The following is an 18,436-nucleotide window of genomic DNA, read 5'->3' on the forward strand; positions in this document are numbered from 1 at the left end:
GAGATTTTGTTGTCACAATTTTCCTTTTCTGTTTATTTCATGTTAACATGATTTAATTTAACAAAAAACATGTAAACACGGTGAATGGACTGCTGAGGATTGGGGCAAAGTCATATTCTCAGATGAAGCATCTTTCCGATTGTTTTGGGGCATCTGGGAAAAAGGCTTGAGCGGAGAAGAAAAGGTGAGCGCTACCATCAGTCCTGCGTCATGCCAACAGTAAAGCGAGTGGGCTCACTCATAATTTTGCCCCCAAACACAGCCATGAATAAAGAATGGTACCAAAACACCCTGCAACAGAGAGCTACAGATTAAAAATGCCCAAGGCGAAGCACTCAAAGGTCTGGCTGTACTTCACAGCATCTGATGAAGCACCTGGTGATGCATAGCGTTTTTGTAAAAGCTAGAAAAAGCACCGTATTTGATAGCTTGCTACAAGACCTCACACCGAGCACATCTACTGCAGATGTGGTGCCTGTTATCGGACCCGGAGTTAGTAATATCCCCCAAGAACCCGAAGAGTGGAGTCCTGGTCTCTAGCCCTGCCAGTGTAGCCCCGGTTCCAACCAAAGGAGGTATGTTGTATCAACAGAAAAGGCTAACTTGGTTATCATTTTGCAGAAAAAGACTGCTAAAAATAAAAACACAAGAGGTTTTTGTATAAAGTTTGTGTTTTCCATTCTTTAACCTCCGGTTCGAGCACCGGCACGGTTTCAAAATATCCAGTTTGACACCGGTATCGGATAAAACTTAAAGGATTCCCATCCCTATTTGTTACCATGTTTCCATTGTGTAGTGTAGTCGATAGGTTAGTTTTCTTTGTCAGAACAATGAGGCCACTGCAACTGTATGACATATATACCTGTATACACTTGACTTATACTGACATGTATACACTATACATACACTGGAGTGGTTACATAATGGAATCACTGTGATAAGCATCTAACCTACATGTTTAAAATCACAAGACCCGCATATTTAGGTCAAATATTATCTACAATTATATTAATGAAGTTTTTGCAACCTGGGATTGTTTTTTTCTCGCCTCAGCTGCCAGAAGGCAAGAAAAACTGTATTTTCTTCCTGTTGATATAATTCTGTGTATTAAACTCTGTTCCAAGAATTTTAATCTTTTCCAGAGGATCTTTTTGAGTGCCTTGATTTTGCTGAATCTAAAACAGCTCGATCTCCACATCGTTGGCGGAATAAGTGCGACCTGTGGGAGGTACCTATTGAAATAGGGTGGAGCCGTAGGCACATTCAGTTAACAAGGGTTCCATGTTAAATCAAAATAGAATCAAACACGTAACAGTAGCACCTAAAACAATTTAAAAACTTTATTTTATTAAGTCCTGGATCCGTTGACACAGCGCTCTGTTTTCTTTTGTTTATAGTTTGTCCTTTTGGCATTAGATCCTAGGTTCCTTAGCTGTAGTTACTGGTCATTGTTTAGTAGGTCTCCTTTGTGTCATCTTCCCCTGTATTAAAGTTCACCATGTTGTTGATTGTGTCTAATCTGTCATGTTTCTGGTCTGCCTGGTTAATGTCAAGTTCGTGTCATGCCTGCATCTTTTCATGTTTTCCTGCTGGTTTGCAAACCAGCTCCTTCGTCCAGTGTCTGCTTTTGGGTCTGCTCTAACAAACACACCGGTGCTCCCCGCCGTGAAATACGGTTAAAACTGTATGATTGTAAGCAGTGTTGGTCAAGTTACTTGAAAAAAGTAATCAGTAACTAATTACTGATTACTTCCCCCAAAAAGTAATCCCGTTACTTTACTGATTACTTATATTCAAAAGCTATTAATTATTTAGTTACTTTTAAAAACCACAATTTACAATCTGAAGAGGTGATAAAGCGATAGATCTTTCAGCCTAAATCTACTTTTTCTGCATAATCCATCATACAAAATGTAATGAAATGGAAACGTTTATTTTTTAAACTTGTTTTATTAGTTTTAATCTTTTAACTTTATGCATCAAGCAAAAATTTAATTATATGCAACATTCTCTGACTGGAAGAAATTAGTTTAACATTTAAACCTATTTTCTGCACATTCCAGCACATAAAATAAAATATTTTTTGTGTTTACACTCACTCTTTCAAATAGATGCAAGTAAAACGAAAGCAGAAAATAAATAAAGTCAAAGACTCAGCGGTCCTGTTGCTCTATTTTCACCTGTAAAGCAGGAGTGAGGTAGGCGGAGGTTTACCCTGGTGCAGGTGTGCCGCAGTGGTCAGTGAAAGAATCTGTGAATTTCCAATAACGTGGTAGCACACTCGGTGCTTGCTTGGAAGTTCAGGGGAGGGTTTTCCGCTGTAAAAAGAAGTTTTCTTCCCATGCACAACGGACACAAATGTTTTTGTCACTTTTTATGGAATCAAACTCAAAGTAAGGTCAGTACTTCCACGCTTTAAACGCTGCACGCTCATACTCTCTCCCGCACTCGATGATATATGATCCATTGTTGATCTCCACACAGCTGTTGTCACGAACGTCGCTGTTGTCACGAACGTCGCACTTGCTTACGTCACTGTCATGAGACATTCTCGCAAAAAATCACGGCTTTAGTAACGCAGTAACGCAGCGTTCCTACGTTAAAGTAACAGTAATCTAATTACCATTTTTGCAATAGTAATCCCTTACTGTACTCGTTACTTGAAAAAAGTAATCAGATTACGCGTTACTGCCTATCTCTGATTGTAAGTGGGAGACAGGATCGGCGCGACAGGGAACCTGTTAAAAACTAATCAACATTTATTACACGTTGGGGGGGGGGGGACTCCAATACACACTTTACCCCAACTGGGAAACACAAAATAAAACGGAAAATCTTTAGTGTCGTCTCCACTAAAACTCGCTGCGTTGAATGCAAAAACTGCAAGAAAATTTTTTGTTTCTGCGCAGCGCCTTGAATGTCTGCAACAATGTAAAAAGTAAATCACTCTAAAATACAATCAATACATGCGTTGCTGCCTCCTTATACAGTGGAATAAAACATATAAACAAAACAACATTGGCAGCCGCAGCCGTCACAAAAATCTTCAGCTCTTCACTGTTGACTTAAACCAGCCTATAACAAATAAAAATAAACACGTGTGTATCGGACCTCGGCCCTGCAGCCAGAAATCCATCCAGGCAAAGCAGCAGCTTGGCAATCTATAAATGAAAACAGGACATCCCCTACACTGAACAACTGACCGCAGCAGGAATATTCCTCCCACATGGCTTCATATGTGTTGTTCAGTTACCTGTTTACAAGTTGGCGACACCCCTTAAGAAATATCAGCAAACAGTGGCCTTGTCCACCACACGTTTCTTCACAGGAACAAAACAAACAAACCTCCACCAAATTAACAAAATGTAAGTGGATCACTTTCAGTGACCAACCACTCCAGTAGATAGTTTGCTGAGATTTTGTTGTCACAACTCCTTTCTGTTTATTTCATGTAAACATGATTTATTTTACAGAAATCCTGTAATTCTTGAATCTTATGGAACGCCAGGACTGCCATAACGAATTAATTAAATACACCCTTAAATAATTAATTAAATGTGGCAATAATTAATTACATAAATATTTATGACACATGTAATTAATTAATTATTGAAAATGTTCTGTTATCACTAAAAGTTGTAAAGTGTATCACTAAAATATCATTCTCAGTCAGTTGTTATTTGTTATGTGTTTACAACATCCTCTGTGGTTGCTCCAAGTAATGCACTTTAGAAACGCCTTTATTGAACAGGAAGTCCGCTCAGTCGAGCAAAGCAAGTGAGCAATAGTGATGGTAAATTTGATTCTTTTTACTGAATCGAGTTTTAATGAGTCACTCACCAAAGTGAATCGGGTCTTTTGAGGCATTTGATTCACTAAGTCAGTTGACCATAGAGACCACAGGAGAAAACAGTGCAAGGGAAAACAATAAGGCAGCTCACCCCTTCTGTTCCAGTGCTATTTACAATGAAAACTAATGTACACACTATATACAGAACTCAGAAAGTCGCAAAAGTCACAGGCACAAAGTCATGGGTTTTGGAAGCCAGGGTCAGGTCTGTTTATATATATATATATATATATATATATATATATATATATATATATATATATATATGTATATGTATATATATATATATATATATATATATATATATATGTATATGTATATATATATATATATATATATATATATATATGTATATGTATATATATATATATATATATATATACATATACATATACATATATATATATATATATATATATATATATATATATATATATATATATATATGTATATGTATATATATATATATGTATATGTATATGTATATATATATATATATATATATATATATGTATATATGTATAAAAATTCAAAAACACAAACTGGGGGAGGACATGGGTAGGTATAGAAAACACTAAACACAAAAACCCCAAGAACAAGAAAACAAGAATTAACCCAAAACACAAGATGATACCAATATTAAACACAAAACTCTGGGTCTAAGGACCCAGGACCATGACAATAACCGTTAAGAAAAAATTACCTCCTATTAAGAGTTTCATTTTAGTTCAGTGATGGTGGATTATAACCTCCATTCAAATCATTCAAAAAAGAGAAAACTGTAGGACATGTTATATTACACGGTGAGAAGGTAACTGATTCAAAACATCAGTAACATAAAAATGAAACTGAATCTTATTGATTTACTGCAAAAGGACTCAAGAAGTGAAAGTTATCAGGCCTTATTCCAGTTTTTAAAAGAGAGTAAATTGTTGCTGGTCGACGTTCCAGTTCACACTCCACACTCCACACCAGCTGGTGGCGGTAATTCACCATTTTGTTGTTTGACAACCACAAATACAATTTCTAAGAAGAAGAAGAAGAAGAAGGGGCGGAACAAAGTAAGAATGCTCCACAAGAGGAGGTGTTTGCACAGAGAGCTGCTTTTCCATTCAAAGAGAATAAAGTAGTACCAACGTTTGGATCGATATCTGCATCGATCTGCCCACCCTTGTCTCCTGGATCGTAGCTGAGATCAGCGTGAACCACGTGGGTCTCTGCTCCCTGATCTGTTTCCTGTGTTTGGAAAGAGTTGCAGCTTCATCGCGGAGTTTCTCTCGGTTTGTGGGCTCATCTAAAGGTAAGCACCGAGCTAACTTTACTGTGAGTTCAGTTCATGTTGAGTTTAGCTCCTGAATGAGGTCTTCTGCTGCTCTCCTCGGTGTCTGTTCACAGTTTATTGTGAACACGTTGAGGGAAGAGCGAGAGAGTGTTTGGAGAAAAACACCAACTAATCATTAGCTCAGCATGCTGGGAGAAGTTGGAGCAGAAAAGTCTTTTCATTGTCCCTGCAGCTGTTTTTCTGCCTGCACCAAACCTCTACAGCCTCATTTCTATTTGAAGTGATAACAGGAAATGGATGAGAGCGATCTGCTGCAGTATCAGGGTCACAATAAACTTTATTGTCCAGCTGCTGTGGATGAACACATGAGAGGAAGTGAACTCCTACAAAGTCTCATTTTAATGAGTGTGGCTGCTGTAAAGTGATGCACAGGAAGATGTTAACAAAACCTAATGAAACAGAGATGAAAGTAAACAGTGTTCATATTTGAAAGCACAGAGAATAAAAATATATTGTGGTGGTTAATGTGCAGCTCTTGGTGATTTGGAGAAATCATGTTTTTAATCACGTTGTGGATTGAATGTGGGTTTTATTTTATCTACAGAAGTTTTTCCCACCTGTGATTGTTCAGATTGATTTGTTGGGTTGACTTGAATCATGTGAAGGTTTAAAGCTGCACTTCCCCCAAAAAGAATAAAGTATAATCGTGAAGAATGTAAAAATGTCTTCCTGTGTCAAACACAGCTGCAGTCAAAGCAGGAAGGAAAGCACTGAAACCACTGATCAAAGCTCATTAATCAAAGACTGCTGATCAATGGCCATGAGTACCATTCACAAAGAGTTGGGGAGTCGCTGCAAGCGATCAGACGTTGTTGATCAATGATCACGAGGATTTGCATATTAATGCTCAATAACTGACCTCCCAGCCCATTGTTCCTTCAGTGGTTCTAGTTTCAGTCATTATGCAAATGCACTGTTGAAGATTGGGGAAAGCTGCAGTCAGCTGAAACTGAAGAAGTCACTTGGATGAGTGACGAAACGTTTCTCCCACAAAAAGCTACGTCCAGATGAACAGAATCAAAGTTTGGGGAATGGTGGAGTTTGGAGAGCGGCACCATGGGGGCTGGAGAGACTTGTGAAGTGGTGATCAGGTGTGGGCCTCTGTTATTATGAATGGTCGGGGTGGGGGGTGGAACTGGGGGGCTGAAGGAGTTGAAAGTGTGGGGTGGGGGAGTAACAGGTCTGTCCCTGTTTGTGGAAACCACAGGAGGAGCTGTTCAGGCTGTTGCTGGGTGTGAATTGTTGATGGAGTCTTTAAACTTGTAGTTGCTGTTTTCCAGAGTGAAGCAGAGTCGTTAGCTGAAAACTGGTTTTAGAGGTTCATTCAGGACACCTTCTCAGGCTCTTACAGCCTTACCTGTATCATAACAAAGTGTATAAACCCCAATCCACCTTTAACATGGTCCTTCTCCCAAACCTTCAAATAGGACTTTCTGGCCCTGTCATAGTAAAGGGCTGCTTAGAATATTAGAGCCAATGTCACAAAGTTCCTCCTGAAGTATAAGTGAGTGAGAGAGTTTCCTCACTTTGCAGCACAACACGTCTCACAAGATTTCTACAAGCAATCAGAGTGAAATTTGTACTTTGTGTTGTCAGATGAACATATGAGACACTTTGACTCTTCAGTGCAGTGTGGAGCCTAACAAAGATCTGTTTTGTGTCCCAGCTGATCAGCAGGAGGAGAAGAGTCTGACGGAGCAGCAGTGGAACATTTTCAGCCATCTGGACTCAGCTGAGTCACTACAGAGGAAACAATGAGCTCAACACAGAAGGTGAGGAAAATATCACAGTTTCACCAAATAATCAGTCACGTCTAAAACTCTCATCCTCCCAACCTGTTATATGACTGTGTTGTATATTATTATATATACAATCACTTCACTAAATATTCTGCCTCATATTATTTTGCAGCATCTTTCAGTTTATGAAAAAACATAATGTCACATGTACAGACCCAATATCTGATTTCCACACATGAGGACTTACATGTAAGCTTTACATTTCCAGTTTATTATGCACTGTGTACAAATGTACAACAATGTACAACTGAATTAACATTGAGTCTTATCTAACTCTGACATGAGCACCACAGTCACTGTGCACCAGTCATAACTTTCTACAGGACTGAATATAATATCTTTATGTAAAAGTCCGGAGCTTCTGGGGAGTATCCGAATATTTATAACATTACACAAACCAAAGGTCTCCATCACAGTGTTCATGAAATGCTGGGTTTATCCATCTTCTGGGACGGGCCTACGGAGGAGCTCTGAAGATTTCCCTGTGAGGGAGCTGCTGGTGAAGATCATGAGTCCTGCTTGATCAGTGCGATGAGCTTCAGTGTTCCTGGTGTTTCTTAAATGATGCCTCTTTCAGTGGGTCAACAGAACTTCTGGCACAGGACAGCTGTGATGAAAAAAAGGGAAAAAGTTTCTCCAAACCTCTGGACCCAGGAAACCCAGCTTAGTCCTAATGGTTTCCCTCACTAGTTTCTGTCCAGGGTGAATGTAGCTGTTATACATAATATGGACTTTATTATTAAATGAAAAGAACACATTAGACTACACTACTGAAACGTTCTGCTGCTGTTTTTAAAGTTTCCATGTTACCAGGCTGTAGACTAGAGATTTAAACCGTTTTAGATCCATTACACTCACAGTCTTATGTTAAAATCTCAAAGGACAACATTATATTTTTGATATTAACAGTAACTCTGGGCCTCTGTGGGGTGTGCAGATGATCTCATCGCTGTCTAAAAATGGATAAAAAAAACACAAGGAGTGCTGAATCCTTCAAAAACACAGACTATTAGAGTAACAGGTGTGTAGCATCTCTGTGTAGCATCTCTGTGCTTGTCCTGCTAGACCTTAGTGCAGCGTTCGATACTGTCGACCATAATATCCTATTAGAGCGATTAGAACATGCTGTAGGTATTACAGGTACTGCACTGCAGTGGTTTGTATCATATCTATCTAATAGACTGACCAGGACATGTCCTTCAACGCACATATTCAAATCAAATCAAATCACTTTTTATTGTCACATCACATGTGCAGGCACACTGGCACAGCACATGCGAGTGAAATTCTTGTGTGCGAGCCCCACAAGCAACAGAGATGTGCAAACACAACAACACAAACGAGCAAAATACAAGAATGGCCAACCTGAAACTAATAAATATATGTACAATATATAATAGTGTATGCATTTCTGGATGTGTATACTAAATATTTTCCTACGTGTGTGTGTGTGTGTGTGTGTGTGTGTGTGTGTGTGTGTATACACATTTTTACAAATTAAATAGTAAAAAAATAAAATAAAATAATAATAATAATAATAATAATAAAATATATAAAATATACAGAGTTGAATATGTGCAAAACAAGTGGCATTTATATACAGTGTGGAGTGCATAATGTTGAAGTTCCAGTAGTGAAGCTGAGGTGTCTATGACGTGTTCAGCAGTCTGATGGCCTGATGGAAAAAGCTGTCTCTCAGTCTGCTGGTACGGGACCGGATGCTGCAGAACCTCCTTCCTGATGGAAGCAGTCTGAACAGTTTATGGCTGGGGTGACTGGAGTCCTTGATGATCCTCCCCGCTTTCCTCAGGCACCGCTTCCTGTAGATGTCTTGGAGGGAGGGAAGCTCACCTCCAATTATCCGTTCAGAGCACCGCACTACTCGCTGGAGAGCTTTGCAGTTGTAGGCGGTGCTGTTGCCATACCAGGTGGTGATGCATCCAGTGAGGATGTTCTCAATGGCACAGCGATAGAAGGTCCTGAGGATGCGGGGGCTCATGCCGAATCTTTTCAGTCTCCTGAGAAAGAAGAGGCGCTGCTGCGCCTTCTTCACTGTTTTGTTTGTGTGTACTGACCACGTAAGATCCTCAGCCAGGTGTACGCCAAGGAACCGGAAGCTGCTCACTCTCTCCACAGCAGCGCCGTTGATGGTGATGGGGGTGTGTACTTCTCTGCACCTCCGGAAGTCCACTATCAACTCCTTTGTCTTTGCGACGTTGAGGGTGAGATGGTTGTCTTGACACCAGTGGGTCAGGGCGCTGACCTCCTCCCTGTAAGCCGTCTCATCACCGTTGGTGATAAGACCCACCACTGTAGTGTCGTCCGCAAACTTCACAATGATGTTGGAGCTGTTAGTGGCTGTGCAGTCGTAGGTGTAGAGTGAGTACAGGAGAGGGCTCAGTACACACCCCTGTGGAGCACCAGTGTTCAGTGTGATGGGGGATGAGGTGATGCTGCCCAGTCTGACCACCTGGCGTCTGTCAGACAGGAAGCTAAGGATCCAGCTGCAGAGGGAGCTGCTCAGTCCTAGATCCTGTAGTTTCCTGTCCAGCTTCGAGGGAACGATGGTATTGAATGCTGAGCTGTAATCTACAAACAGCATTCTCACATACGTGACATATTAAACAAATATGTAAGACTGCTTTCTTCCATTTGCGCAACATCTCTAAAATTAGAAATATCCTGTCTCAGAGTGACGCTGAAAAACTAGTTCATGCATTTATTACTTCCAGGCTGGACGACTGCAATTCATTATTATCAGGATGTCCAAAAAACTCACTGAAAAGCCTTCAGCTAATCCAAAATGCTGCAGCAAGAGTCCTGACAGGGACTAGAAAGACAGAGCATATTTCTCCTGTTTTGGCTTCCCTTTATTGGCTTCCTGTTAAATCCAGAATTGAATTCAAAATCCTGCTTCTCACATACAAGGTCTTAAATAATCAGGCCCCATCTTATCTCAATGACCTTGTAGTACCATATCACCCTATTAGAGCGGTCTGCAGGCCTACTTGTTGTTCCTAGAGTATTTAAAAGTAGAATGGGAGGGAGAGCCTTCAGTTTTCAGGCCCCTCTTCTGTGGAACCAGCTTCCAGTTTGGATTCGGGAGACAGACACTATCTCTACTTTTAAGATTAGGCTTCAAACTTTCCTTTTTGCTAAAGCATATAGTTAGGGCTGGACCAGGTGACCCTGAATCCTCCCTTAGTTATGCTGCAATAGACATAGGCTGCCGGGGGATTCCCATGATGCATTGAGTTTTTCCTTTCCAGTCACCTTTCTCACTCACTATGTATTAATAGACCTCTCTGCATTGAATCATATCTGTTATTAATCTCTGTCTCTCTTCCACAGCATGTCTTTATCCTGTCTTCCTTCTCTCACCCCAACCGGTCGCAGCAGATGGCCGCCCCTCCCTGAGCCTGGTTCTGCCGGAGGTTTCTTCCTGTTAAAAGGGAGTTTTTCCTTCCCACTGTCGCCAAAGTGCTTGCTCATAGGGGGTCATATGATTGTTGGGTTTTTCTCTGTATCTATGAAGCGCATTGAGGCGACTTTTGTTGTGATTTGGCGCTATATAAATAAAATTGAATTGAATTGAATTGAATAGCATCGCTAACTAGCTAGCAACAAGCCTCCAACACAGTGCGTATGCTAGCGGCTAATCTAGCAAACGAATTAACAACAGAGCGATTTTAGAACTATAAGATGATAAGCTGTGTGTCTTTTTTTTATAACAGTGACATGGTTGTATTTACCTTAATTAAACGAGTCATCAGTCGCGGTAAACCAGCAAAAAGCTCGAACCACAGGTGCTACGTAAAAAGTGTAGAGGGGCGTGTTTGTGGTCACGTCCAGCGGGTGTGTGGGCGGGAGTGTTACACAGTCGCTCCACCTCAAGTCACTACAGACTCTGGCTCCAAATTTGCAAGATGGCAGCCTCCACAAGCGGGATATTTTGGCTTCATTTTTGCACAATGGTAGGAGGCGGTGTCGCGTCGTCCATCTTTTATGCAGTCATTGGTTTGAACAGTCATGAATTATTTTTAACAGCAGGTTGGATGTAATGTGTTAGAACTACCAGCAGGTGGGGATAAGAGACCTTTAAGGTGTTTGGTGCCACACTCCACCTTCAGGTTTAAAACTAGTGTTAATGGAGGGAGTTTGAAGGTTGAGTTTGTTCCACGACTGCATTTCACTCACTGCCTCTGTTTGTATCTCTGTCACTGCAGGACCAACATGGAGCGAGAAGTCAGCGCTCTCAGGAGGCCGACAAACCTCAACCAAGAAAGAGAGAGAAAAAACACACCTGTGACGAGTGTGGGAAGGATTTTACTTGGAAGTATGAACTAAAACAGCATCAGGTCATCCACACTGGAGAGAGACCATTCAGCTGTGGCTTGTGCGGAAAGTCTTTTTCCAGGGAGCGTTCCCTAAAAATACACCAAGTCATCCACAGTGGAGTTAAAGCGTACAGCTGTGATCAGTGTGGAAGAGCTTTTACTCAAAGTAGCAGCTTACAGAGGCATCTAGTTAGCCACTCTGGAATTAAGGCATACAGCTGTGACATTTGTGGAAAAACTTTTCGCCACATAGCGAGCCGAAATAAACACCTACGCATTCACACCAGACATGTTGTGTACTGCTGTGATCAGTGTGATAAACAGTTTATAACAGGCACACAGTTACGACAACACATGTTTAGCCACTCTGAGGAGAGACCTTATAAATGTGACCTGTGTGAGAAGACTTTTAAAGCGCCACGTTACCTTAGGCAGCACCAACAGATCCACACCAGAATGAGACTCTACAAGTGCAGTTACTGTGAGGTATGTATTTATATTGTTATCTTGTCATTTTAGCCTGACTGTTTGGAACAACTCTGCTCATTAAACTGTGTTAGCATGTTAGCAATTCTACTGCATGGAAAAGCAGCTCTGAGTGATTATTCAGATTTTCATGTCAGTTATGATTTTTGTTTACACGATCATTAAAAACTAAAAGTCCTGAAAATTGATATGATGGTGTTATTTAATGTTCAGGCAGTTTCCTGGTATATCATGATATTGTTATTATTTCACCATAAATGGCCTTTTGTTTACAGAGGCATATTCCTCTGTCAGGAGTACATGTAATAAAATAAAACACAAATGAAAATAAGCTCAAAACCAAAACATTCAGTAATCTTCTCTCATGGTTACAGGGCTTGGAAAATTTCAAAATCCCTGGTAGCCCTTCGGGCAGAGACTCTTCAGTTTTTGGTAGCCCAAAATAAATTTAAGTAGCCCAAATAAAAAAGAGAGCAATTTTTTGATTGATGTTTTGTTTCCTGTTTTGTTTCCGTTACAATATTATACATTAAAGTATAATATTGTAACGGAAACAAAACATTAATCGATTGTTGAAGCACATTTTACAACATTGTATAAAAATTACAATCATCAACTCAAATACTTGGTTCTAATTGAACAGAAATTTCTATGAACTTGTAAGAACTGTGTAGAACACGAATCAGTCTGTGTCAGATCCTGAATTTGAAATTTCCACTGAAGTCACGGGTAAGAGGCAAGTGGAACCAAGATCGATGCCATTTGCTTTTTGAAGTTTGCAAAGACTGCTAAATTTTGCCAGTGGTAGTTCACTCTTTTCAACATAGTACGCTGTTTTAAACTGATTTTCAGGTTTATTCTTAGTATGTTATTTGCAATTGGTGTTTGTTCCGGGAAAGATATTGCTGGGACGTCGGGCTAGCGATTTTGCAAGCCCTGGGTTAACAAAGTTGTATCATTACGTAATGGTATTGTAGTACCAGTAGTATCATTGCTTATTTATAACTTTAGTAATTTTAGACATTAGTGTTAAAATACGCATTTAATATTATAATTGCAGTGTCATGGGGGTAGTAGTGTTTTTCTTGTGTCCCAGGCAGCTGAGTGTTATAACTGCACAGTTACAGTGTTATTAATGCAGTATTAAATGAGTATTACTGCAGTGTTACATTAGTAGTTTAACGCTGCGTTGGTACCCTGCAAATATTAGCATAGTAGTACTTTAGTGTAACTCAGATGTTACTGTAACATGAAATAAGTATTACTGTAGTATTATGATGGTAGTATTGTAGTTATTGCAGCCCAGTAAACTGAGTGTGTTAACTGAAACAGTAAAATGTAATTGGACGTCTGCAGAGATGCTCTTTATTTCAGGCGACGTTCAGGATAAAAATAGTGAAGGACTGACTTACACTGTGTTTGTGTCTTTGTTTAGAAGCAGAGCGACACAGATGGATCCAGTTCTCAACTCTGTCATCGCCGTGATGATGGGAAAGACTTTCATTGTGACCTCTGTGGAAAAACGTATAGTCACCAATACACCCTAAAAAGACATCAACGTAAACACTCTGGAGAAAAAATTAAATACTGCAAAGAATGTGGGAGAAGCTTCACCACACCAACTGAGTTAAAACGAGATGAACTGATTCACAGTGGGGTTAAAAAGCACCTCTGTGATCAGTGTGGGTCATCCTTCACCTCTGCAGGTGATCTTAAAAGACACAAACGAGTCCACACAGGAGAGAAACCATACAAGTGCAGACACTGTGACAAAAGCTTCTCACATTCAGGTAGTCGTAATTATCATGAACGTACACACGTGGAAGGAAACTACAGCTGTGACCAGTGTGACAAGAGCTTCAGGAATCTCAGTTCATACTCCGAACACAAACGATCCCACGTTACTAATAAACTGTTTCACTGTTACCAATGTGCCCAAACATTCACCTCATTATCTGCTCTGTGCAAACATCAGCATGATCACTCAGGGCTGAAATCACTCCCATCACAGTGAATCTGAAGAGACAGAAAGATCCTTTTCTGGTTTCAGGGTCAGACTTAAAACCCTTGAGATCAGGCTCCACAGAGTTCAGATGTAAAAATGTGATGAGGCAGCTGTGAATGAACATGTTCTTCTAGTGTACTGAGAAAAATTAAACAGATGATGAGTAAGATAAACATGTTAAACTGTGTTATAGACAGGGATACACCTAACTCCTACTCAGGTGCACATGTGCGACAAAAATTACAAATGTGTAGTGACACTTATGTTACCAAGCGCCTTTGCGTGCCTGACACGTGTTCCTACAGCTTCTTTGGTGTTTCGCCACCACCTAAGAAACACCAACCAGAGCCAGAGCTGAAGAAAAAACTCCTTTCGAAAATTTGGCTCAAAGTGCCGTGGCTTGAATCTAACAACGAGTGTACTGAAATGTGGTGCAAGACATTGCTAATAAACAAGTGTAGAATAAGGAGGGGATGTTTTTCTCATTATCATTTAATATTTTAATATGTCATTATTAGTTCCTTAGAAGTATATAATCAGCTTTGCAGTAAGCATAAATTGAAGTTTTTGATCTTATATTATTCTTTGCATTACAGTGATGGTGATAACTTTAATTTGATCTTTCTTACAGGTACCAGAATAATAACATGATTTTCCATTGCAGATGTAACCATGATCATTCCATACACATTGCAGTTTGTTGCTCATTCTAGAGTTGTGCTCAAGGTAATTAAAGGTTAAAAGCTACAGCCAGCGCGAGTCTGGCTGATCTATGGAGGGCAAAGGCTTTGAGCTTGGAAGGCCGCACGCGCTTACACAGCACTTATAAGATGTCATTCTTGGTGATTTTGTGCTTAGTCATGTTTTAATATGTTTTAAGTAGAAGTAGCTGATCAAGCAATATTCATTTAATATTATATACTTGATTTAGAGCAATACACACTGATGGTCTTAATAAATGAAAGAGTCCTTGTAGTTGCCATGTTGTGTCTCAGCAGGGTACAGACGGGTCCAGGAGACGGGGGCAGTTAGCGTCTGCCCTCGGGAAGGAGACAATGTTATTCTTTGTGTTAAATAAAATTGTCAACATTGATTGTATTACACCTGTCACTACGCATGAGGGGGCGTTCTAATACCCTGATTTCATAAAACTATGGAAATGTGTTTTTTGAGATGAGATCTGAGACTGTCTGCATACAGTGTCCATCTCCCACGTGTGTGATCATTAAATCATCGTTTGACTCAACCCGACCGGACCAGTGTTGTTATTGTGGGTTTTTCCTCTGGTGTCCATCTCCAATATTTTTGAACCATAACACAAGCTAGCTGAGAAGAAATGTCCACATTTATATTCTGAGGATATTATTATTGTAGCGGCTAAGAGTAAATGTCAGACATGCATATCATTCACGTGAAGGGGGCACAGATCGTGCAGAGCATCACACCATCAGCGGGGAGTTAGGAGCCAAATTGCAGTCTGGATCTGTGGTCGTCGAGCAGGAAATCATTTACATTGTGTCTGTGTCCAGCAAAGGAGAGTCTAACCCTGACTTTCTTGGACTGATTGAACTGGGTGCTGACCGCACCGCACAGGGATGGACTTGTGAGACTTCTTGAGGACACAGGCTTGGATTACTGGACAACAAAGTTGGTCGCTGCATGCACAAACGAGGCTGCTATCAACGTGGGTGTCTTCAATGGCGTTGTGCCAAAACTCCAGCAACTTGCTACAGTTGGAGACTCCCTTGTGCACATTCTCTGCACAGCACACAAACTGGGAGATTTCTTAAATTCAGTTGATCACAAGGATCCTTACTGTGAGACGTTTAATCGCTGTGTGGTCAAGCTGATGCAGTTTTATTTGTAAAAAAAAAAATGCTACACTGAAGAAGCTGTGTGAAGAAAATGGGATCCCCTTTGTAAAACTGGGTAAGTTTCATAATACCACGTGGTCTTCATGGAGGCATGAAGACCACCTGCCAGCCATTATAATGTAACTGGCTACAAGTGATAACAGTGACTTGTAGCATATCTGAAAAAGATCGTTTTCAATGCGTACTAAAAACCGTCCTGGGACTCACCTGAGTAGCTCACTAAAAAAGTTATGTGCACCCCTGGTTAGAGTCTGACAGCTGCTGGTAAGAATGACCTGCAGTAACGCTCCTTCCTACACTGTGGGTGTAAAAGTACTGCTGAACGAGCTGCTCAGTGCTTGTACCGTCTCATGCAGAGGTGGGAGGTGTTGTCCATGATGGATGTGAGCTTAGACCAGCGGTCCGTCATTTGTTTCGTACCAGGTCGCGAGAGTTGAGGCTCGGGCATGAAATGTATGGTTTTCAGAGTTTTTAATCATTAACTCGGTTTCCCTGCGACTTCTCCCGTGTGTTATGAATAATTTTTAAATATTTACATGTTACCATAGCGACCAGAGAGCATTAACGGGCAGAGAGGAGGATGTTACTCTCAATGTTGTTGGCGCATTTAAGGAGGAGGCTGCTAATAAAGTTACACAATTACATAGTGAATTCAGGTTTATTATTATATATACAAAATATCGCAGTTTTTGTCTTGGTCATATCATTTTATTCTTTTGTATTTATCTACAACACCTTAAATGCTGGTCTGGGAAAATATGTTTTGATATTAAACTGGTCCATGGTGCAAAAAAGGTTGGGGACCGCTGGCTTAATACATGATAGACACCAAATAAACAACAAACTCAAAACGCTGCGTCAAATGACCCAGAACCATGACAAGGAGATCTATATTGTCTACATCTATACATAGTGTTGCAATGCTACGAAGGAACTGCAGTGTTTGGAGGAGTTAAACATGCCAGCTAACATTAATATTCTGATTCAAAAGTTTCCATTGAAACTGAGAGAAAAATGAAACAGGATCTTCAAGAGGACTGGCCAAAGAGCATGTTTCCCAGATTTTGGATAACAAATGGAGTTTCAGCTGTGCAAAGGGTCATAGCAAAATGTTTATTCTGTAAACTGTATGGAGGAAAACCCAGCCAACAGTACAGCGTAGTATTGTAAAACGGTATGTAGTAGTGCTCACTTGCATGACAAGCAGAGCCGTGCACCTTGAAGGGATTACTTTTTAGATACTGACTCATGTTTAATGCAACATCACAAAGTTATTGCTTGTCATGAAGTGAAAACCAGCTCTCCCTCCAGGACTATTTGACAGAAAAGAAGGTGGGAACAAATCCAGTACATTACAGACCTCTAAGGAAACTGTGGATTTGAGAATATTTACCATTGCTACAAGAATGACAGAAATGGATAAAAAGTTGTTTTGTGCCTGGAGATGTTGTCATGGTTAGATCCCAATGTAAAAACCTCGAAGGTCTTGGGTATTTTGAAAAATCATAACAACCTTTGCAGATAAGAAAGGTCTGGTACGTGTAGTTCGTCTTCACACAAAAACAAACGTGATTGAAAAACCTGTAACAAAAATTACTTTTGTTATGTGAAGCTACAAACTGATGAACTAGGTTACTGGAAGAAGGATGTATGAATGAAACATGGTCTGCCCTCTTATGCATATTGTATGAATGTATCATGACTTATTATGGCTCCTTTAAGTTAAAAACCACTCCTGCATGTTTTAGTAATAAAATCTTTGATCAGTTTCATAAATTGTAACACTGCTCATTTTAAGTGTTTTTCATTTAGTGCAACAGCTGGATATTAACCTCATAATCAACATAAGCAGCAAACATAATATAGCCATGAGATGTATTTTGTATATTGTGCAGGAAAAGCTGCTCTGTACCGTAAACGCTGAGCATCAAAGTCTGTGTCCAGCCAGAGACGTCTACCTCAGATAAAACTGACATATTAGATATCAAATAACTGAAATGGCTGAAACTTTAATCCCAATGTAAAACAGAAGAAAGTTCCTCCATCTCTTTAACTGTGTTTTGTTCTGTACTTTGTCATAAATTTGTGAGTGTGAACAAGAGTCTGATACATGAAAACACCCATTCAAAGGCATTGTGTAGTGCAGATTAGGCTGTGTTAGTCAGATGACGTCAAAACACAAATCTAAAGCAGGTTTTCCATCTATCAGGAACAACGTGAGCGTTCAAAGCTGTCATAGAAAATGTTTTTAGTTTAAGGTCAAAAATATATATGAAAAAAATCTAAAGTAAACCATACTCATTAAACCCAACATATTATTACTGCTTTGAGAATTACATGGAAAAAACAATAACAGATGAAATACTAATTCAAGAGTAAAGTAAAAATGTCAATATAAAGTTGATATTTCATGTAAAACTAGATAGTACAGAATTAGTAAACGTGCACGTTAAAGTGAGATTTTGTTCATTTTTATCTTGTTTTGTTCACACATACTTGACTCGACTCGACTTTTGTAATTCCTTTATGATCACGTCGTTCTAAAAAGCTTCCAGTTAATCCAAAATGCTGGAGTTAGAGTCCTGACAGCAGACAAATCATCTTTCTACCTTGTTAGCTTCTCTTCACTGGCTCCATGTTAAATCTAGAATTGAATATAAAGTCCTGAATAATCAGGCCCCATCATTTCTTAAAGACCTTGTACTGTAGTACCGTATGATCGCAACAGAGCACGTCGCTCTCA

At 39.9% G+C, this 18,436-nt stretch overlaps 1 protein-coding gene across 1 annotated transcript; it reads left to right on the forward strand.

Annotated features, from left to right (window-relative positions):
• The first annotated feature begins 4,914 nt into the window (after positions 1–4,914).
• Positions 4,915–15,065, forward strand: LOC309714719 (uncharacterized protein). Its single transcript, XM_082547376.1, has 4 exons — positions 4,915–5,150; positions 6,859–6,964; positions 11,218–11,814; positions 13,250–15,065. Exons 2-4 carry the CDS (start codon positions 6,947–6,949, stop codon positions 13,826–13,828), a joined length of 1,194 nt encoding a protein of 397 aa, XP_082403502.1. The 5' UTR covers positions 4,915–5,150; positions 6,859–6,946; the 3' UTR covers positions 13,829–15,065.
• The last annotated feature ends 3,371 nt before the right edge of the window (positions 15,066–18,436 follow it).

Source organism: Aulonocara stuartgranti, assembly GCF_965226115.1.
Source record: "Aulonocara stuartgranti genome assembly, chromosome: 9".
In the NCBI taxonomy this organism is placed as follows: Eukaryota; Metazoa; Chordata; class Actinopteri; order Cichliformes; family Cichlidae; genus Aulonocara; species Aulonocara stuartgranti.

What these genes read in the sequence shown, in the direction of transcription:
- LOC309714719 (XM_082547376.1), top strand. An exon ending in ACAAGTGCAGTTACTGTGAG is followed by an intron (nt 11,815 to 13,249) that starts GTATGTATTTAT and finishes GTCTTTGTTTAG; the next exon opens with AAGCAGAGCGACACAGATGG.